The sequence below is a fragment of the Schistocerca cancellata genome, chromosome 1 (assembly GCF_023864275.1).
Source record: "Schistocerca cancellata isolate TAMUIC-IGC-003103 chromosome 1, iqSchCanc2.1, whole genome shotgun sequence".
NCBI classification, from domain to species: Eukaryota; Metazoa; Arthropoda; class Insecta; order Orthoptera; family Acrididae; genus Schistocerca; species Schistocerca cancellata.
The window spans coordinates 412,166,078-412,190,116 of NC_064626.1; the positions used below are offsets into that span (position 1 = coordinate 412,166,078).

At 42.6% G+C, this 24,039-nt stretch overlaps 1 protein-coding gene across 1 annotated transcript in view; it reads right to left on the minus strand.

Moving 5' to 3' along the window:
• Positions 1 to 24,039, minus strand: part of LOC126175746 (uncharacterized) — a 162,153-nt gene that overhangs the window by 11,020 nt on the left and 127,094 nt on the right. Inside the window, exons 4-5 of the mRNA XM_049922706.1 lie at positions 17,946 to 18,017; positions 6,086 to 6,262 (exon numbers count right to left, since the gene is read on the minus strand). Of these exons, the coding sequence (XP_049778663.1) occupies positions 6,086 to 6,262; positions 17,946 to 18,017 (249 nt within the window). The remainder of the gene's footprint in view (positions 1 to 6,085; positions 6,263 to 17,945; positions 18,018 to 24,039) is intronic.

The window sequence follows — 24,039 nt, forward strand, 5'->3', positions numbered from 1 at the left end:
TTGGGTTTGTAGTCTGCAACTTACACACTGAGCCACAACCACAATACAAAACCTAAAAATAATTTTTATGTCGACTTCAACTCTTTGTCTAAGGTAAAGAGCATCTGTATTCTGGTGCAGAAGTCTTCAACAAACTTCTGTGTGATGCAAAGCAAGAACTGGGAATTCCAAGAAGTTCAAAAATAAATTAAAAACTCTCTTCATTAGGCATCTATTAATCTGATTGTGTTGATCCAAGGGTCATTAATTCCTGTTAGCTGAATGCCATGTAGCTATGCTAGTTGTTAACATCTTTTTACAGCATGCCTGCAATAATTGTTGTTCTTTGACAATTATCAATATTATGTATAGCATATTCCATCAGTTCTTGGAGGAACATAGACATATTAATAACATGAATACAAATTGTTAATGTTCCATAATATTATTTCTTAATTCTTTATATGCAAATAATCTAATGGAAAATGAAATATTAGTTTTGAACATCAATACTTTGTATTCAACTTATTAAAATTATCAGTATGGTCATAAAGTAAAAGTCATATGGCATGACTGGTTGGAAGACCCTGAAGGGCAGATTCAGTTACCTAATGGTAAAGATTTTTCTTGTCCTCTGCACCCACAGGCACTTTCCTTCGCAAAGTGTGAGAGCTGTGAGTGTATCTGAACATAGCTGTAATGGTGTGCACATAGTGTTGTGTCATGTTGATGTTGGGGATCATGAGAGAAGGGAGAGGGGGAAACCCAGTGCCAGCACATAGTCTAGTCCTCTCAAAGAGCAACAAGGGGCCCTCTGAGCTTAACACCATCCGATGAATTAATCACCATCAACTATGTCATATGCCCTCACTTCATGAGCCACTGCAGAGGGATTTGGAATTTAATCCAGGACATTTGCACAAAGACTGGTGATTATGGACTTCACACCACCATTCCTCCTGTCTCCACTGTCATGAAGGCAAAGGAAAAATTGTCAACAGTAGGCGACATTCCCGGATGGGCACCCAGTCAAATACTGGCCATGATAGTTGATTAACTTTGGTGATCTGATGGGAAACAGTGTATCTACTGCAGCCTAGGATAATATGGTCATGTAAATATTAATTTAGTACTTATCTTACAACTTATTCTGGTTTGATCTTGTAAACATTAACGTAGTGGTAGGTGATAAACTGTAGCATTTTAATAGAACTGTGGAATCTGCAAGGTTCTTTTTTCCTTTTTTTCCAAAGAAGCTGCTTTACCCCTAATTGTAATGTCTGTAAGTTATCTTAAATGCAAATATGATAATACTTGATTATTGTCAATGGAGTATTTAGAATTAGTTTGTAACCACTGCTTCTCTATGTTACTGTATACCCTGATTTGTCTCATATTCGTGGAGGTCCTCCTTCATAATAGGATGAACAGATAACAGTGAATGAGAATGAAAATATCAAACACTGAACACATGCCTAATTGTCATTTGATTATGTCATCATCATCACCACCACCATAATCATCATCATCAAGTCATTGTCACTAAGGCTACTGAGGGTCTACTTTAGACTTCTGCACATACTAGTCTTCAGCTTTAATTATTATATTATATCCTAGCAGTTTCCTGATTTTAACTACCCATCTTCTGTCAGTTCATATCTAGCTTGTTTCTTTTCACAAAGAATTCGACAAAAAGATATAGCCTTAGTTCATATTTCATCAGATCATTGGCTGTATGCTGTACTTATTCTTTTGATTTTGTACTGTAGCATCCTCTATGTCTCTACATTTCCAACATGGTGCTTTCCATTATGGAGCAAACAAATTTCAATTTTTGACCATCTCAGTGCTATAGTACAAAATTGTTAAAGCTTTCATGGCTGCTTGTTGACAAATTGACTGTTGTCTTTTGTCTCAGGTTCTTCAGTCAACATTTGTGTTTTTCTAATGTTTCACCAGCACGTGTGGCTGGCATAGCCAAAGCTTCACCCTCCAGTCTGCCACCAGCAATGGAGGGTGAAGCTTTGACAATGTCTGTCACTTGTGCTGCAAAACATCAGAAAAATCATGAAACAAATGTTGGCTGAAGAACCCGAGACGGAAGCCAACAGGCAGTTTGTTAATGCAATAGACTTGAACAATCGGTACATAGTAATTGCAGATTTTACATTTCAAGTGCAATGGAAATTTACTTTTATATACAAGATTCAACTTCTCAGATGATTTCATCATTATTTTTGCTGTATTATTTTTCTCTTTTCATATCCATTTGCTCATTGTTTCCTTGCTCAAAGTATGTGAACTTCTCAACTGATCGTGTAACATTGCTGTTTTAAGCTTTTTTCTATATCTTTAAGTTCACAAAGTCTTTCTTGCAATTCTTCTGCAGCTGAAGCAAACAAAACAATATTATTTGCAAATCAAAGTTGGTTCTATAATATTCATTGCTGCATACCCCATCATCCACTGTATTCATTTAAAATCTGTTTTAAAGCAGAGTAACTTAACATTATGTTGCTGAAACGAATTTTGACTGTTCCAGCATCTTTATGCAACCTGATCGAAACTTCCTCAAATACTTGCAGTGCATTACAACAAAATGATGATGCGTTCTGCAATTTTGACGAGATTTTAACACCCAACCACGTCGTCTGGCCACAGAAGCTAGCAAACATTTCTGGCATGAAAATTTTTCAGTTACTGCGTATTCGCTAGATGGGAGCTGAGAGAAAGAAATTGTTATCCAAATATGACCTAACACTAAAAGAGCACTTGCAACATATTAACGAAAAGCAACTTTGTTAGAATAATCTGAACCACGACGTACAAAATGAATTACATTAATGTCCAAATTTTTTATCAACGAAATTATAAACAGGGTCAAACAAACAAAATATTATGTCTTCATGCTCGATTGTACCAGGGATTCGAGCCGTTTGCAACAAAACTCACTAATTAAGATTTTGTAATTCCTCAACTGGGGAGATAGAGGAACATTTCGTTGGGTTTATTTTCGCAGAAACAATGGGAGAGTATTTAACAAACGCCCTTTTTAAGAGACTAGAAAATAATGGCGTAGACATCCGAAACCGTCGAGGACGGGATATGATAATGGTGCCAATATGGTTGGCATTAATAAAGGTGCTAGAACAGGAATACCGACCATTGTTGGAATTTGCTTTTGCTAGATGCCGCTAAAACTTCTACGAGAGCTAAAACATTTTTTGGCTTCATCAATAAAGTTTATGTGGCATTTACAAAATCAAGCAAGCGTTGGGATCTTATAAGAACTAAACTGAAATTGACATTGAAACCTCTGTCTGAGCCGCATGCGTTGCAGTCATGACTGCGCGGCTCGTCCCGGCGGAGGTTCGAGTCCTCCCTCGGGCATGGGTGTTTAGGATAATTTAGGTTAAGTAGTGTGTAAGCTTAGGGACTGATGACCTTAGCAGTTAAGTCCCATAAGATTTCACACACATTTGAACCTCTGTCTGAAACACGGTGGGAAAGTAGAATCGGAGTCGTAAAAGCGATATTTTTGCAATTTGATGATGTCATCGAAAGTGTGAGTGACCTAAAAAATAGAACTAATGATTCCGAAGCTCTTAGCGACTGTCAAGCAGTCTTGAAGGAAATGTTAATTTTTGACTTTATTGTTGCAATACACGTGTGGTATGAGACCTTACTACGTGTCAACAATATAAGTAAACTATGGCAATTGATTCAAGTGAACTTGAGAGTCGCTGTTGATATATTACGTTCATTTCGTGACTGGATTCAAGAATTCCGTTTTGAAACAAGCGTTGCAGAAGCTCGATTGTTTGTAGAAAAAAAGTAGTTACGAAATTGAGTCTCGGTTTAAAAAAAGAGAGTAGCACAGAAAAAACGAATGTTCTGTTACAAACAAGTGGATGAACTTATACAATCTGCTGAAATGCAATACAGAGTTATCTTTTTTAACACAATGGTAGACGCTGAATGTCGAATCAAAGCGCTCGACGAATATTTTGAACGATTTGGTTTTATTTATGGCGTGAATTATTTGAAATCGTTATCTAAGGACGACCTTCACAAACATTGTAATAATTTAGGCTCAATACGCTGAGAAGGCGAAAATAGGAACATCCGTGCTTCATCGGTATTCTAATCCGGACCCATCTCAGAGAATGATCATAAACAAACGCTTACACCATTGCGCCACCGGGTGGGGGGCTAATAAAAGTTGTAGAACTCTCAATAAAAATACAAAGAAGGAGTCGCTTATTTATTTAATTGCAGGAAAGTGGGTGCTGAAAAAGATAAGGTTTATTCCTCATTCTAAAAATATTTCAATTAAAACAGAAACGAAATAACACCACGAGCGTTTCTTGGATCAGTATAGCATAATTTCTAAATTCATTCGCACCAGAAGATAGTTCTACACATATCAGTTCATCATGAGAATAAACCTGTTGTAAACATTGCACTACGAGGTGCATTCAAGTTCTAAGGCCTCCGATTTTTTTTTCTAATTAACTACTCACCCGAAATCGATGAAACTGGCGTTACTTCTCGACATAATCGCCCTGCAGACGTACATATTTTTCACAACGCTGACGCCATGATTCCATGGCAGCGGCGAAGGCTTCTTTAGGAGTCTGTTTTGACCACTGGAAAATCGCTGAGGCAATAGCAGCACGGCTGGTGAATGTGCGGCCACGGAGAGTGTCTTTCATTGTTGTAAAAAGCCAAAAGTCACTAGGAGCCAGGTCAGGTGAGTAGGGAGCATGAGGAATCACTTCAAAGTTGTTATCACGAAGAAACTGTTGCGTAACGTTAGCTCGATGCGCGGGTGCGTTGTCTTGGTGAAACAGCACGTAGGATGCACCTGTTACCGTAGTGCCCTTCGGAACGCAATGGGTAAGGATTACGCCCTCGCTGTCCCAGGACATGGACACCATCATTTTTTCAGCACTGGCAGTTACCCGAAATTTTTTGGTGGCGACGAATCTGTGTGCTTCCAATGAGCTGACTGGCACTTTGTTTCTGGATTGAAAAATGGCACCCACGTCTCATCCATTGTCACAGCCGACAAAAATAAAGTCCCATTCACGCTGTCGTTGCGCGTCAACATTGCTTGGCAACATGCCACACGGGCAGCCATGTGGTCGTCCGTCAGCATTCGTGGCACCCACCTGGATGACACTTTTCGCATTTTCAGGTCGTCATGCAGGATTGTGTGCACAGAACCCACAGAAATGCCAACTCTGGAGGCGATCTGTTCAACAGTCATTCGGCGATCCCCCAAAACAATTCTCTCCACTTTCTCGATCATGTCGTCAGACCGGCTTGTGCGAGCGAGCCTGAGGTTGTTTCGGTTTGTTGTCACACGATGTTCTGCCTTCATTAAACTGTCGCACCCACGAACGCACGTTCAACACATCCATAACTCCATCACCACATGTCTCCTTCAACTGTCGATGAATTTCAATTGGTTTCACACCACGCAAATTCAGAAAACGAATGATTGCACGCTGTTCAAGTAAGGAAAACGTCGCCATTTTAAGTATTTAAAACAGTTCTCATTCTCGCCGCTGGCGGTAAAATTCCATCTGCCGTACGGTGCTGCCATCTCTGGGATGTATTGACAATGAACGCGGCCTAATTTTAAAACAATGCGCATGTTTCTATGTCTTTACAGTCCGGAGAAAAAAAATCGGAGGCCTTATAACTTGAATGCACCTCGTATGTCTTCTTCCGCGTTTGCTGGAACCTCATTGGATTTCCTTTTCACCTGGGACTGCAGCCAATCTGTCTCGAGTACTGTCAAGTACGATAATAAGGGTACGTTTTGTGCTGTGCGTTACGCGCACATCGACTTTGCGATAAGACGGGACAACAGCTTTACCGGGCATGTAACTTGGACAGCTCTGGCCGGTCAGCTGGTACAGATAGCGTGCAGAGACGAGCAGAGGAGCAATACAGCTTTTAATGTCATTTAATTTTTAAGCAGAATGAAATAATACACTGCAAATCTCCCACAATACGCTCCTTTGACGACTAGACGAAACGCGCAACAAATTGTCGTGTTTAGCTAACGTATTGGGAAGAAAAACGTGGGACTCACCGCAGTGGTAGTCGGGGCAGCACTGTCCAGACCGCTGTACTGCACGACAGCCAGGGCTCATGGGACAGGCCATGGGCGAGCACACGAAGTCTGGCGGCATGCACACACACCGCTCGCACGCGTTCGCCGACGCCAGCGAGTCGCCCGCGCGGTACAGCACGTCGTCCACCACGCACACTGCAACATGTGGAAGGTGCTATGTTGCTTGTGATGCAAATAGAAAAACACCTAAGTAAGTAATCAGCGCTCAAGAGGCCTCAGATCAGACAGCTCAGGTTCACATGTGACACGTACGACTTTTTTTTTGTTTTTTTTTTTTTAACTACCGTCCTAGGGAGCTCTGTTGCTGAATTAATCTGGTAGTTCACTTGCAGAAGAAGGTGGATACGGTTTATCTCCTCGTTGACATCAAAATAATTAGGGATAGTGTTCTAGCTAAGCTGGAAGAGGATGGGAGAAAATAGGGTGGATACGAACTACTTAGTTGATAAAAAGATCTAAGAAGAGTCCATAAATGTCCGAATACTGTAACATACCGAACAGGTAGAAGAGCGCGTGCATATATTTGAGGTAGATGAGTCCTCTGCACTTTGGAGAATGACAAATGTATGCGAGAGTTTTCATTTCGTTGCACTCTTTTGTTTGACTCTGCTCACCCTACAGTTTTGTTACTAACACTCTTACATAATCTGGTCCGATACCATAAAATTACAAGATAACAGTAGAAAGATAATCACTCATCCAGAACAAATTATGCAGCAGTGAAATGGACAAATTGCACTCATTGAAATGTGTTTCATGCAAACTTAAATGGTATCGCTAGATTAAAAATCTCTTTTGAATAAAAATGTTTGGAACTAATGCTCATTATTATACACATTGGCTGAGAAAAAATAGTGAAGCACCCAGAAAACACAGTCGGATGTCAATGTAACTTCGTACACGTACACTCCATCGGCGGGTGAGTACGTAATTAGAATTTCAATTCTCTGTGACAGTTAGAATTGCAACCAGAGTACATTACTGTTGTTCTTGTTTAGTGTTGTTACCAGGCCTGGTAAGTTAGATAGGGGTGTGTGAATAGTGTCAGATCTCAGTGGTCATTGTGAAGGACAAGTAGATGCCGCGTACTCGAATGAGACAGTGTTATTAGCCTATCTGCGGCTCTCCGTATGGTCGGATGGTCGAACTGTGAAATATGCAGATTTGTGGGGCATTCGGATGCGACAGTTAGATTGCACGGGAAAGTGCAGGCAGGCGTACTCGTCGTCAAGGTTCCGGTCGTCCATGCCTGACCACCAGAGAGGAGGATCACCCTACTGCCAGCAGATGTGGCCGAGCGGTTCTAGGCGCTTCAGTCTGGAACCGCGTGACCGCTACGGTCGTAGGTTCGAATCCTGCCTCGGACATGGATGTGTGTGATGTCCTTAGGCTAGTTAGATTTAAGTAGTTCTAAGTTCTGGGGGACTGATAACCTCAGATGTTAAGTCTCATGGTGCTTAGAGCCATTTGAATCATTTCATCACCCTACTGTGTACGAAGCACATCGGAAACCATTCACATCTGCGCCTGCCTTCCTGGCACAAGTAATGGTCTCTTTGCAACATTCTGTGTCAACCTGCACCATCGGTCGGAAAAATTAACAGCAGCCGGTGTACATAATTATTGTCCCATGCATGTTGTTGTAGTGGTCTTCAGTCCTGAGACTGGTTTGATGCAGCTCTCCATGCTACTCTATCCTGTGCAAGCCTCTTCATCTCCCAGTACCGACTGCAGCCTACATCCTTCTGATGATGATGATGATGATGTTTGGTTTGTGGGGCGCTCAACTGCGTGGTTATCAGCGCCCGTACAATTACCCAATCTTTGCTCAGTCCAATCTCGCCACTTTCCTGGATGATGATGAAATGATGAGGACAACACAAACACCCAGTCATCTCGAGGCAGGTGAAAATCCCTGACCCCGCCGGGAATCGAACCCGGGACCCCGTGCTCGGGAAGCGAGAACGCTACCGCGAGACCACGAGCGGCGGACCATCCTTCTGAATCTGCTTAGTGTATTCATCTCTTGGTCTCCCTCTACGATTTTTACCCTCCATGCTGCCCTCCAGTACTAAATTGATGATCCCTTGATGCCTCAGAACATGTCCTACCAACCGATCCCTTCTTCCAGTCAAGTTGTGCCACAAACTTCTCTTCTCCCCAATCCTATTCAATACTTCCTCATTAGTTATGTGATCTACCCATCTAATCTTCAGCATTCTTCTGTAGCACCACATTTCGAAAGCTTCTATTCTCTTCTTGTCCAAACTATTTACCGTCTATGTTTCACTTCCATACATGGCTACACTCCATACAAATACTTTCAGAAATGACTTCCTGACGCTTGCATCTACACTCGACGTTAACAAATTTCTCTTCTTCAGAAACGCTTTCCTTGCCATTGCCAGTCTACATTTTATATTCTCTCTACTTCGACCATCATCAGTTATTTTGCTCCCCAAATAGCAAAACTCCTTTACTACTTTAAGTGTCTCGTTTCCTAATCTAATTCCCGCAGCATCACCCAACTTAATTCGACTACATTCCATTGTCCTCGTATTGCTTTTGTTGATGTTCATCTTATACCCTTCTTTCAAGACACTGTTCATTCCGTTCAACTGCTCTTCCAAATCCTTTGCTGTCTCTGACAGAATTACAATTTCATCGGCGAACCTCAAAGTTTTTATTTCTTCTCCATGGATTTTAATGCCTACTCCAAATTTTTCTTTTGTTTCCTTTACTGCTTGCTCAATATACAAATTGAATAACATCGGGGAGAGGCTACAACCCTGTCTTACTCCCTTCCGAACCACTGCTTCCCTTTCATGTCCCTCGACTCTTATAACTGCCATCTGGTTTCTGTACAAATTGTAAATAGCCTTTCGCTCCCCGTATTTTACCCCTGCCACCATTAGAATTTGAAAGAGAGTATTCCAGTCAACATTGTCAAAAGCTTTCTCTAAGTCTACAAATGCTAGAAATGTAGGTTTGCCTTTCCTTAATCTTCCTTCTAAGATAAGTCGTAGGGTCAGTATCGCCTCACGTGTTCCAACAGTTCTACGAAATCCAAACTGATCTTCCCCGAAGTCGGCTTCTACCAGTTTTTCCATTCGTCTGTAAAGAATTCGCGTTAGTATTTTGCAGCTGTGACTTATTAAACTGATAGTTCGGTAATTTTCACATCTGTCAACACCTGCTTTCTTTGGGATTGGAATTATTATATTCTTCTTGAAGTCTGAGGGTATTTCGCCTGTCTCATACATCTTGCGCACCAGATGGTGGAGTTTTGTCATGACTGGCTCTCCCAATGCCGTCAGTAGTTCTAATGGAATGTTGTCTACTCCGGGGGCCTTGTTTCGACTCAGGTCTTTCAGTGCTCTGTCAAACTCTTCACACAGTATCGTATCTCCCATTTCATTTTCATCTACATCCTCTTCCATTTCCATAATATTGTCCTCAAGTACATCACCCTTGTATAGACCCTCTATATACTCCTTCCACCTTTCTGCTTTCCCTTCTTTGCTTGGAACTGGGTTTCCATCTGAGCCCTTGATATTCATACAAGTGGTTCTCTTTTCTCCAAAGGTCTCTTTAATTTTCCTGTAGGCAGTATCTATCTTACCCCTAGTGAGATAAGCCTCTACATCCTTACATTTGTCCTCTAGCCATCCCTGCTTAGCCATTCTGCACTTCCTGTCGATCTCATTTTTGAGACGTTTGTATTCCTTTTTGCCTGCTTCACTTGCTGCATTTTTGTATTTTCTCCTTTCATCAATTAAATTCAGTATCTCTTCTGTTACCCAAGGATTTCTACTAGCCCTCGTCTTTTTACCTACTTGATCCTCTGCTGCCTTCACTATTTCATTCCTCAAAGCTACCCATTCTTCTTCTACTGTATTTCTTTTCCCCATTCCTGTCAATTGTTCCCTTATGGTCTCCCTGAAACACTGTACAACCTCTGGTTCTTTCAGTTTATCCAGGTCCCATCTCCTTAAATTCCCACCTTTTTGCAGTTTCTTCAGTTTTAATCTACAGTTCATAACCAATAGATTGTGGTCAGAGTCCACATCTGCTCCTGGAAATGTCTTACAATTTAAAACCTGGTTCCTAAATCTCTGTCTTACCATTATATAATCTATCTGATACCTTTTAGTATCTCCAGGGTTCTTCCATGTATACAACCTTCTTTCATGGTTCTTGAACCAAGTGTTAGCTATGATTAAGTTATGCTCTGTGCAAAATTCTACCAGGCGGCTTCCTCTTTCATTTCTTAGCGCCTAGAACCGCTCGGCCACACCGGCCGGCTGACAGTATCGTGGTGCAATTTTTCAACAAGACAATGCTCAGTCACATTAGGCGCGCGTCTCTGTATAGTGAATGCGTGATCGTGAGGTACCCTATGGCCACTAAGATCCCAAGATCTCTCTCCAATACAACATGTGTGGGACCAGCTCGGACGTCAGATCCTTTCCTGTCCCAGTGCCCAGGATATCAAGGAACAATTACAAAAGTTTTGGGCGAGTTTGCCAGGAAAGAGGATACAGTAGCTTCATGGCAACCTTCCAAACCGAATTAGTGAATGCATCCAGGTGTAGCGTGTAACTGATAAGTGAGCTCACTAGCAATTTCTTTCTAAATTTTACTCGATATTGCAATCATTGAAATTGCATCAGATACCTCCTCTGTTCGTGAAGTGTTGTTTCGTCCTCCCCTTCTGCGTGCTTCACTTTTTCGTCACGCAGTGTACTTTCTTTTCTTTAAACACATTTTAGTCATCCTTGTCGCAATGTTCAAAATAGTAGTATATATTTTGTAAAGTTTCGTAATGAAAACAAAATAGTGGTCTTTAGATCAACATTGCTACAAGCCTGTTGCAGGGAGTGGCCATAAGAAAATCGCAGGTTGCTGCTTGTTGCGCAATTCAGATATTGGCGGTGAGGGCAGTTTTTGGTATACTGCGGAGTTCGAGTGGGAAGTTCCTTTGAATACATTACAAAAATTTCCCAGCCCATCCATGTCCCGTTACAGCTTGTCTCTAATGCTGTCTTCATCGACGGGACGTTAAAGCCTGATCATCCTTCCGCTCGCTACAAAATCACATTGTGAGTGTGTATCTGTATTTTTCCCACATTGATTGATATCACAGTAGTCATATGAGGTGTTGACATCGGCAAACACGTAAGTCAAGACGTTAAATTTGTGCGCTCTCTAGGAAGCAGTTTCAGTTCTATTAATAGGTTGCGAAACGTACAAAACTCATGTAAACAAATTCTCATACCAGGAACAGGTGAAACTTTGCCCGTTTCATCAATATGTAGACAAAAATTTTAGTTGGACATTTGTTTGCTATAACGCTTATCAGAACGCGTCAACATAGGGTACATAGCCCTTTCTTTATGTCCATACAAGGTGTGGAGATGATGCTTAAAGGCATTTGACATTTAATGTTATACGTAAGGGTTATCGTGGCTCGTTGTAGACGCAGTAATTTTTTACCTCACCTTCTCGGGTTCGACACTTACTTTTCCTGTTGTCGCCGTTAGGTCTTACGCCGCGCGAGTATCTAGAGGGGCCAGTGAAATTAAAACTTCCTCGAGTGTTTTCCGGGTACCCGGTGATAGAACCCCGACCAATGCCAACCGTAGGATGAACGATCTTTATACACAGTACAACCTGTAGATGTTTATACGTGGGCTCTAGACATCGTAGGACTTCCCGGTTTGGAGTCTGAGTTTTAAGCGCCCTGTGGGTCCTCGCTGTAAACCACTTGCTGAAACATGGGACATAGCATCGTATAATTTTTCAGGTTTTATACTATCCTCGACATTTGGTATGGCAGTCGTAAGACACTGACATGAACAACGAGACTAACATACTCATTATGTTCCTCATCGTCCGAGTGACAGCTTCCGTCAGTGGCCAAGGAAAATATCGCAGCTGTTTTTGCTGACTTTGTTTGCCTCTGGTAATTCGGGGAAGTCTTATCGACCCTACATAACGCGAAGGCTCCAGGGTCGTTTTGAGTCAACGGCGGCACCTGCTCGATCGATGTGTCAAGCGGCCGCCGCTCACGTAAACAACACCGCCACCGGGGACAAGCCACTTCCTCTTTTTTTCCCCGAAACATTGCAGAAACTACAGCAAACTATGGCTTAAATTTTAGTGTCCTTGAATCCCCTTCCCCTCGCTTACTTCTGTCGAAACTAACGACAACGAGATTCAAGGCACATAAAAGATTAATTTTTATAAGTTGAAGTCGTCACTAAAATAACTTGACGGTCTGGAAAGTGGCTAAAATGTAGACGAAAATCTTTCACTCTCAGGTGTCTTCTATTTATTACGGCATTTGAAACTCAGCATTTAACACCACTGTATTCCTTTGTCTTTCAGTTTTTACTTTCTCGTAATTGAGACCAACTCAAACATATTTTGAGAAGGACGAAATTCTTTCCGCCCCAGACGGTGCTTGCTATATTCTGTATTTGCTGTTGACCAATTTCAGCTCTTATGCCACTGTCAAGCGGTTAATAATGCTTGGCTGGGGAATAATTTCGCTTTTTTAAAAAGGACATTACATTCGCCACTGACTTATTTATTTCGCTATTGCAATTTCTACAGTCAACGGCGAATATGACGTCCTTTAACAAATCTACATGACTGTGAACCCAGACCACGAGAAGCTGATCAATAATTCAGTTGCTTTTCTTCTTTCAGGTAACTCAACGATATAAAGCAGCATCGTTTCGTCCAGTCACAATACTACTGACGTGAGTAATCTGTTACTTTCTATCTATGAAGAAACCTTTCTACCTTAGTGCCGCAGTCATTCGTGCTTCATTTGAGGAATGTTCTTCTTGAACATTAGTTTTTGACGGTTTTTGTAGAAAACGAGCTACGGTAAAAACTACTGACTTCCGCTGCTCACAGAGAACAAATTCTTCAAAGGGATAACCACAAATCTACTTAATTACTGAGAAAACTTATATTTCCTAGCAAATTTCGGGAAGATATGCAAAAATTCCGTGAGGAGGCAGAGCAAAAACGGTGATTCGATTGAGAAATTCCTTATAATGTAAAACCGAAACAAGAGCTCTAAGAAATTTGCGTTGTCACTAAACAAAAAGCGACTTCATGGAGTTATGTTTTTGTAAGGTAGGATGCATTACGGAGCATGCCTTCCACCCCACTTTCATAAAGCGCATTAGAGAGAATGCCGCTCGTACTGCTTAAAGTTGATTTGGATATACTTCCCAAAAATAATAACGCAAACAAAAGTAGCTTCCAAACATGCAACTAAATCACAGAATCTAAGAAACCGAGAGAAGTTTGCAGTAAAATATTAGCATACAATACGTGGCTGTTCCCACCCATGAACCATGGACCTTGCCGTTGGTGGGGAGGCTTGCGTGTCTCAGCCATACAGATAGCCGTACCGTAGGTACAACCACAACGGAGGGGTATCTGTTGAGAGGCCAGACAAACGTGTGGTTCCTGAAGAGGGGCAGCAGCCTTTTCAGTAGTTTCAAGGGCAACAGTCTGGATGATTGACTGATCTGGTCTTGTAACAATAACCAAAACGGCCTTGCTGTGCTGGTACTGCGAACGGCTGAAAGCAAGGGGAAACTACGGCCGTAATTTCTCCCGAGGGCATGCAGCTTTACTGTATGATTAAATGATGATGGCGTCCTCTTGGGTAAAATATTCCGGAGGTAAAATAGTCCCCCATTCGGATCTCCGGGCGGGGACTACTCAAGAGGATGTCGTTATCAGGAGAAAAAAAAACTGGCGTTCTACGGATCGGAGCGTGGAATGTCAGATCGCTTAATCGGGCAGGTAGGTTAGAAAATTTAAAAAGGGAAATGGACAGGTTAAAATTAGATATAGTGGGAATTAGTGAAGTTCGGTGGCAGGAGGAACAAGACTTCTGGTCAGGTGACTACAGGGTTATAAACACAAAGTCAAATAGGGGTAATGCAGGAGTAGGTTTAATAATGAATAGGAAAATAGGAATGCGGGTAAGCTACTACAAACAGCGTAATGAACGCATTATTGTGGCCAAGATAGATACGAAGCCCACACCTACTACAGTAGTACAAGTTTATATCCCAACTAGCTCTGCAGACGACGAAGAAATTGAAGAAATGTATGATGAAATAAAAGAAATTATTCAGATAGTGAAGGGAGACGAAAATTTAATAGTCATGGGTGACTGGAATTCGAGTGTAGGAAAAGGGAGAGAAGGAAACGTAGTAGGTGAATATGGATTGGGGGTAAGAAATGAAAGAGGAAGCCGCCTGGTAGAATTTTGCACAGAGCACAACTTAATCATAGCTAACACTTGGTTTAGGAATCATGATAGAAGGTTGTATACATGGAAGAACCCTGGAGATACTAAAAGGTATCAGATAGATTATATAATGGTAAGACAGAGATTGAGGAACCAGATTTTAAATTTTAAGACATTTCCAGGGGCAGATGTGGACTCTGACCACAATCTATTGGTTATAACCTGTAGATTAAAACTTAAGAAACTGCAAAAAGGTGGGAATTTAAGGAGATGGGGCCTGGATAAACTAAAAGAACCAGAGGTTGTACAGAGTTTCAGGGAGAGCATAAGGGAAAAATTGACAGGAATGGGGGAAAGAAATACAGTAGAAGAAGAATGGGTAGCTTTGAGGGATGAAGCCGGCCGCAGTGGCCGTGCGGTTCTGGCGCTGCAGTCCGGAACCGCGGGACTGCTACGGTCGCAGGTTCAAATCCTGCCTCGGGCATGGGTGTGTGTGATGTCCTTAGGTTAGTTAGGTTTAAGTAGTTCTAAGTTCTAGGGGACTTATGACCTAAGATGTTGAGTCCTATAGTGCTCAGAGCCATTTGAGGGATGAAGTAGTGAAGGCAGCAGATGATCAAGTAGGTAAAAAGACGAGGGCTAGTAGAAATCCTTGGGTAACAGAAGAAATATTGAATTTAATTGATGAAAGGAGAAAATATAAAAATGCAGTAAATGAAGCAGGCAAAAAGGAATACAAACGTCTCAAAAATGAGATCGACAGGAAGTGCAAAATGGCTAAGCATGGATGGCTAGAGGACAAATGTAAGGATGTAGGGGCTTATCTCACTAGGGGTAAGATAGATACTGCCTACAGGAAAATTAAAGAGACCTTTGGACATAAGAGAACCACTTGTATGAACATCAAGAGCTCAGATGGAAACCTAGTTCTAAGCAAAGAAGGGAAAGCAGAAAGGTGGAAGGAGTATATAGAGGGTCTATACAAGGGCGATGTACTTGAGGACAATATTATGGAAATGGAAGAGGATGTAGATGAAGATGAAATGGGAGATACGATACTGCGGGAAGAGTTTGACAGAGCACTGAAAGACCTGAGGCGAAATAAGGCCCCCGGAGTAGACAACATTCCATTGGAACTACTGATGGCCTTGGGAGAGCCAGTCCTGACAAAACTCTACCATCTGGTGAGCAAAATGTATGAAACAGGCGAAATACCCTCAGACTTCAAGAAGAATATAATAATTCCAATCCTAAAGAAAGCAGGTGTTGACAGATGTGAAAATTACCGAACAATCAGTTTAATAAGCCACAGCTGCAAAATACTAACAAGTATTCTTTACAGACGAATGGAAAATCTAGTAGAAGCCGATCTCGGGGAAGATCAGTTTGGATTCCGTAGAAATACTGGAACACGTGAGGCAATATTGACCTTACGACTTATCTTAGAAGAAAGATTAAGGAAAGGCAAACCTACGTTTCTAGCATTTGTAGACTTAGAGAAAGCTTTTGACAATGTTGACTGGAATACTCTCTTTCAAATTCTAAAGGTGGCAGGGGTAAAATACAGGGAGCGAAAGGCTATTTATAATTTGTACACCGAGCGAGGTGGCGCAGTGGTTAGCACACTGGACTCGCATTCGTCTGAAAGGGCCCGGCCGACTTCCTTCCCTAATCCGATGAGCCTGATGACCTCGCTGTTTGGTCTCTTTCCCCGAAACCAACCAACCAATTTGTACAGAAACCGGATGGCAGTTATAAGAGTCGAGGGACATGAAAGGGAAGCAGTGGTTCGGAAGGGAGTAAGACAGGGTTGTAGCCTCTCCCCGATGTTATTCAATCTGTATATTGAGCAAGCAGTGAAGGAAACAAAAGAAAAATTCAGAGTAGGTATTAAAATCCACGGAGATGAAATAAAAACTTTGAGGTTCGTCGATGACATTGTAATTCTGTCAGAGACAGCAAAGGATTTGGAAGAGCAGTTGAACGGAATGGATGGTGTCTTGAAGGGAGGATATAAGATGAACATCAACAAAAGCAAAACGAGGATAATGGAATGTAGTAGAATTAAGTCGGGTGATGTTGAGGGTATTAGATTACGAAATGAGACACTTAAAGTAGTAAAGGAGTTTTGTTATTTGGGGAGCAAAATAACTGATGATGGTCGAAGTAGAGAGGATATAAAATGTAGACTGGCAATGGCAAGGAAAGCGTTTCTGAAGAAGAGAAATTTGTTAACATCGAGTATAGATTTAAGTGTCAGGAAGCCATTTCTGAAAGTATTTGTATGGAGTGTAGCCATGTATGGAAGTGAAACATGGACGGTAAATAGTTTGGACAAGAAGAGAATAGGAGCTTTCGAAATGTGGTGCTACAGAAGTATGCTGAAGATTAGATGGGTAGATCACATAACTAATGGGGAAGTATTGAATAGGATTGGGGAGAAGAGAAGTTTGTGGCACAACTTGACCAGAAGAAGGGATCGGCTGGTAGGACATGTTCTGAGGCATCAAGGGATCACCAATTTAGTATTGGAGGGCAGCGTGGAGGGTAAAAATCGTAGAGGGAGACCAAGAGATGGATACACAAAGCAGATTCAGAAGGATGTAGGTTGCAGTAGGTACTGGGAGATGAAGGAGCTTGCACAGGATAGAGTAGCATGGAGAGCTGCATCAAACCAGTCTCAGGACTGAAGACAACAACAACAACAACAACGTGGCTTTTATTAGTATCTTGTGTTCCAGTTACAATCCTACAAAAAATAACATAGAGAAAAGGTGTCTCAGAGTAATATCAGCAAAAATTTTGTTTTTCTGTAATTACAAATACTGTTTTGATGTTAAATTCTCAGTGAAGAAAATAAAAGTTAAGGTTTAATGTACTAAATATAAAGATATAGAAATCTTAATACAGAAAGATTAATACTGCAGCAAAATAAAACGCAGCTCTAAAATTAGATGAAAAAAGCTACGTGAAGGTATAGAGGAAAGCTATGGTAGCAGCACGAAAGATAGCGAATGACTCAGCTATCTGACAATGACCTAATGAAAAAAAAAAAATAAATGTGGGCAGAAGAAGGCACAATAAATTCGTCGTAAAAATCGAAAGAGGAACTACTGTTTTAAATCATATCTTGAAAATACCGCAATGTGTAATGCCTTTCTTCTAGTTCTCAAGTGGAATGGCGAATCAGTTATGATTGACCTCGTGTCTGACAAGAGTGAAATTTGAGTTACTGTTCGATAACCTCGTCAACAAATCGCTTCTAGCGGGTGCCGAGTTGTTTTCAGCAACGTTCCTGCTTCCTTACTCTGTGTTTAACAACGAAAACCTGTGGAAGAGACAACCGGGAGATACAGTCCTAATTTCGCTATTATTGTTTATTTTAGATATTGGGGCTTGATGCATCGGTTTATTACTAGACATACGTCAGATTGATTACATCACTTTCTCTGGTAGATTGTTTAGGAATGTACACGTGCAGGATGCTAAATAACGGCAGTCATATTCTGACAGTAAGTCGTATTTACTTACCGCTTTGTTCATTGTCGTACGTTGTATTCTGTACACCGTACCCAAACGTGTTCTCATCCTTGTTGATGGGAACTGAAACATAGAAAATATGAACTATTAAGTTTCAAAATGAACTGAAAACACATAGGCTAGACTGGGAGAAAAAAAAATAAACAGTTACTAACACTATTTTTGTTACAACAAAAACAAACTTGCTAGTCCTTTCTAACAATCACAGGTGCAGATTGTTGTTGTTGCTGTTGTGTTTGGTCCTCATTCCGAAGACGAGTTTGATGGAACATTCCCCCTCCACCCCACCTTACACCCAGTAGTCTATCCTATGCAAGCTTCTTCATCTCTGAATAATTACTGCAACCTACATCCATAAGAACCTGAACCTGCTTACTGTAGTCATGCCTAGATCTCCTCTACAATTTTTATCTCCCCCCCCCCCTCCGTCAGCATCTCGTGGTCGTGCGGTAGCGTTCTCGCTTCCCACGCCCGGGTTCCCGGGTTCGATTCCCGGCGGGGTCAGGGATTTTCTCTACCTCGTGATGACTGGGTGTTGTGTGCTGTCCTTAGGTTAGTTAGATTTAAGTAGTTCTAGGGGACTGATGACCATAGATGGTAAGTCCCATAGTGCTCAGAGCCATTTGAACCATTTTGAACCCCCCCTCCCTTTCATAGACACACGTCTCTCTTTTACCAAACTGACTATTCCTTGAAGCCCCAAGGTGTGTCCTATCAAACGATTCGTTTTTTTCGCCAAGCTGTGCCATGAATTTCTTTTCTCTCCAGCTCGATTCAGTACCTACTCATTAGTTATTCGATGTACCCATCTAACTCTTATAGCACCACCATTCAGAAGCTTCTATGCTCTTCTGGTCTGAACCACTTATTTTCCACGTTTCGCTTCAGTACAAAGCTACATTCCAGAAAAATAACTTCAGAACAGACTTAGTACGACTTAAATTTATATTCGAGATTAACAGATTCCTCTTTTTCAGTAATACGTCTATACTTAGTTCATCATCAGGTATTTTGCTGCCCAAATAGCAGCATCCATCTGCTAATTTTAGTGTCTTATTTCCTAACATAATTCCCTCGGTAGCGCCTAATTTAATTCACTATATACCATTACCCTTGTTTCACTTTTGTTGATTTTCATCTATAGCCTCTTTTCAAGATACTGTATATTTCGTTCAGTTGCTGTTCCAAGTCTTTTGCTGTCTCTGACAAAATTACAATGTCATCGGTAATTTCAAAGTTTTCATTTCTTATCCCTGACTTTTTATTTCTTCTCAGAATTTCACCTTGGTTTCCGTTACTTCTTGTTCACTGTACGTGAGTCCGCCCCTGGTAGCTGAGTGGTCAGCGCGACGGAATGTCATACCTAACGATCTGTCTGCTTTCGGCAGCGGTGGGGCGAGGACGTACGCTGCGTCCCGCCGTGCGCGACCGTGAGCGCTTGCTTGTGTTTACCTGCTCGCAGCGCGAGTTGTATTTGTTCCAAGTTCAGTGCGACTATGGCACACACATGGCGCCACGATACGATCAGATTACGTTACAACCAGATCACGCGCGTCCTCGAGCCTATGAAATAGAACAGTTCATACGCGACGATCTACGTTTAGATCCGTCGACTGTCGTCGGAATACATTTTTCTATAACGGCGAGCGTCGTTTATGTTAAAATGATCAGTGCAGAGGTCTGCGCGACAGTGGCGTCTAAATAGGCGAAGTCTCTCAGATTTCGCCGGCCGCGGTGGTCTAGCGGTTCTAGGCGCGCAGTCCGGAACCGTGCGACTGCTACGGTCGCAGGTTCGAATCCTGCCTCGGGCATGGATGTGTGTGATGTCCTTAGGTTAGTTAGGTTTAAGTACTTCTAAGTTCTAGGGGACTGATGACCACAGCAGTTGAGTCCCATAGTGCTCAGAGCCATTTGAACCATCTCTCAGATTTAAACATTCTGACGGGCATATCGGTGCAGTGGCGGTGGATCATGCAGGCATGGGCCTGAAGACTTTAAGGGTTTTTGAGCTCCCCTTCGAGGCCCCGGAGGAAGTTATCAAGGACGCCTTCCGACCATGTGGCAATGACATCAGCCACGTTGCAGAAAAATGGCAAACTTTTTCGTCATATAAGGTCTATAATGGTGTGCGCCAAATTAAACTTGAGCTCAAGAAACATGTGCTGTCCTATTTGAACATCGGTGGCTGTCGGGCAATCATAATGTACGACGGTCAGCCGAGTACCTGTTCCGGATGTGGGCAGGACGGCCATGTTCGATCGGGCTGCTTACAACGTAGACTTACGCAGACACCAGTGGGAGACTCGGTTTCGCCGAAGGGGACGACAATCCAGCCCCTCACCTACGCTCAGACGACGATGCGCACCATAGATGAGGAAGAAACGGGCGGGCGGGCACATCCATCGACGTCAGAAGGATCAAGGGACGAAGAGGGAGGATCCCCGATGCCAACGCAGATGTCGCCCCCTCCACACCAACAACAGCAATAACAGTCCCACAGAATCCAGACGCAACATAACATTCAGGACGCGATGGACGTGGACGCGAACATTGTCCCGATCGCGGCTTTCCTAGCGGAAGGTGATACGACGCTGGATTACATCCCACATTCGGATACGGATGTCCACATTCGAAAAACATTCGCTTCAACGACAAGCGACGTCGGCGGACCCCTTCTGACGATTGCCTCCTACGCACGGCTGGTCAAGAAGGCCACATTTCGTCAGATGGCATGGATGCTGCGCCTGCTGAGGATCTAAGTGGTGTAGACGGTTCGTTTGCCTATACCACGAGTGCCCAGTTACTTCTTGCACCACCGATGCAGCAGGTCGCATCGATGGATGGCGCTTAAGCACTAAAAGCATTTTTTGATTTTCCTACAGGCAGCATCTATCTTTCCCCTAGCCATGCCTGTTTCCACAGCTTAGGATTTGTCCTAGTCATTCCTGCGTAGCCATTTCTCATTTCCTGTGTTTCATTTTTTAGACGTATGTACTGTCTTTCGGTTAGTTGATTTGCAAAATTTCTACATTTCCTTTTTTCATGTACATTTCTGACGTCGTCAGCGTGGAGGCGATCTGTAGAATTATGAACACTGGATAAATTTTTAGCTGCCAAGATCGCTAAAATCATTTAGTCATATAGATTACCGGTTTCAGCAGATCTCTGTTGCCAACTTCGGATCTGCAAAATATGTGACCGATACAGTAGCTAACATAATAGCATACGTAATCATATCCAAGATTTGCATTATATGGAATAACAACATACCTACGTTGACATTATTACACAATGTCTCCTTCACTACAGTAAGTGGTGCTATACGATGTATGTCCATGGTCCGTCTTTCATTCCATTTCCCCAGTCCATGTTCTCTATTTTTTCCTTCTCTTCCTTTTCCTACTATCGAATTCCGGTCCCCACCCACAATTAAAGTTACTCCTCCCTTAACTATCTGAATAATTTCGTTTATCTCATCATACATTCTTTGAATTTCTTCATCATCTGTGGTTCTAATTGGCATATAAACTTGTTCGATTATGGTAGGTGTTGGCTTCGAACCTATATTGGCTGCGATACTGTGTTCACAGTGCTGTTCATGGTAGCTTGCCCTGATTCCTATTTCCTTATTCATTATTAAGCCTACTCCTTCAGTATCCCTATTTAACTTCATGTTGATAACCTGTAGTGTCCTTCCTAGCACCACACTTAACTAATTCGCACTGTATCTAATTACAACCAATCAAATTTTCCTTTTTAAATCCTCCAACTTCCCTGCCCGATTTAAGGGATCTAACATTCAACGCTCCGACCCTTAGAATCCCAGTTTTATTTTTCCTGATGACGACATCATCCTGAATAGACGCCATTCGGAAATCCGAATGGGAAACTATTTGACCTCCGGAATGCCATCATAATTTAACCGTACAATAGAGCTGCATACTCACGGCTTTTCGCAGTACCTATGTGGCAAGGGTACATTGGCTAATGTTGTCCCTGCAACTACTGAAATGGCTGCTGCACGTCTTCAGGAGCCACGACCTAGTCTGGCCTCCCTACAGGTACTCCTCCCGCTGTAGTTGCACCTACAGTTCGGCTATCTGTATCGCTGAGGCACGCAAGCCTCTCCACCAACGGTCGTACGGGACCAAACTGCTAAGGTCATCGGTCCCTAAGCCTACACACTACTTAATCTAACTTACGCTATGGACAAAACACACACACACACACACAAAATGGTTCAAATGGCTCTGAGCACTATGGGACTTAACATCTATGGTCATCAGTCCCCTAGAACTTAGAACTGCTTAAACCTAACTAACCTAAGGACATCACACAACACCCAGTCATCACGAGGCAGAGAAAATCCCTGACCCCGCCGGGAATCGAACCCGGGAACCCGGGCGCGGGAAACACACACACACATGGCCGAGGGAGGACTCGACCCTCCGATGGGGGGGAGAGCGGGGGGGAACGGAGCCGTGCCAACCGTGACAACGCGCCAAAGACCACGCGGCTACCCCGCGTGGCGGCAAGTCAGAATGCCACCTCCAACAGGACCAAGACTGGCACTGCGATTCAGACCAACCGCCGAGCTGATTAAAATACAAGTAAAGTATTCTTTCATTTGAAAACATTTCTTGTCATAACATCGACTGCTCGTCTAGTTAAAAATTTTCGACAGCAAGATACGACCATACATAAACAGAATCCCGCGCAGAGGTCGTGTCCGCATGTTGCAAATTAGCTCGTTAGTGACTTTCGTACAGAAACTTTAGGTAGCCGGAACACTTAGTGAAAACGGTCTAGCACACAATACTCATCTGCCATTAGACAGTAAGTTTCAAAAACAGCACACACTTCGATGCGGAGTGAAAACTTCGTTGCGGAAGCTCGTTAGCGGTTTACGAGAAGACTCTTCAGTAATAGGGCCACAAGTCTGAAAGGTAATCGCATTCGTGATAGGAGGGCAAAGAAGATCTACGTACCTCTTTAACAGCTGCGATCCAGTTCGGCTGGCCAAATTTCAAGGATTTGACTTGCCAGACCAAACGAATACCTGTCGTTGAAATTTTCTCATACCGAACAGTAACAGTTTTTAGCTCATAGGACGTAGGAATTGTGATCTTACACGGGAAGATTTATAATATTGCGTTCTTGTTAAGACGACAACAAACGGCAAACTGTAGTTGGCCAACAGCTCGTTGCAGACGTTCTGAATCAGCTTACTTCTTACCTCATTCAACGAACTCATTTCCGTATTGCACAAACATCATGTAGCTCCACCTCTACCCGGCTTCAGCCATGCATGCATGTACTTATCCCGGGAGGCTTTCTGATATTCACGATGAACACGCCACGGATTATTATTCACGGTCTGCCAGAATCGTGATTTGCCATTAGTGTCTCTTCGGCAACTGTAACGGGATAACTTTCTAAGCAGGAGCCAGCTCTTCTCCAGATGTACCTACAGTGCAGTTATTTAGTTTGAACAGAGAATTGCTTTACCAGAAATGACCCTGTTGCCTTCCCTGGACCTGTGAACTGACTTACCCAGTTTCAGGAGGGACTAGAGTTTAGCGTGGACTCCGAACCACGATGGAGATTGGCGTTTTTCGCACAACCAAATCATTGTTACACTTGAAGAAAGCTATAAGTGATAGAAGAAATCTGGCTCATGGCTGAACCCAGGACCTTTTGATTTGATGGCTAACACTTATCTATTAAACTACCAACCTTCTTTCCAGCATTGCTAAGAACCCTGGCCTTTTGGCGCTATGAGCGAGTGAAAAACGATTGTCCATGCGCCTTGGCTTGCGCCCAAGTTTGTTTAATTTTTTTCTCGTGATCGCTACACAAGATGTATGATGGAGGAAGCAGGATAGTCGTACAGCATCTGTCAAATACCATTTCTTTATCCAGGAAGGGTACGCGAGAAGGGCGTCACGTTTCTTACAGCGATCCCTGTTTATGTTCTCTGAGCATCTCAGTTGCATATTCGTATGGGCTATACGAGCTGCTATGGCCATAGCAACCCGTCCCGGAATTACTAGCAAGGGAACCTCCCCATCGCACCCCCCTCAGA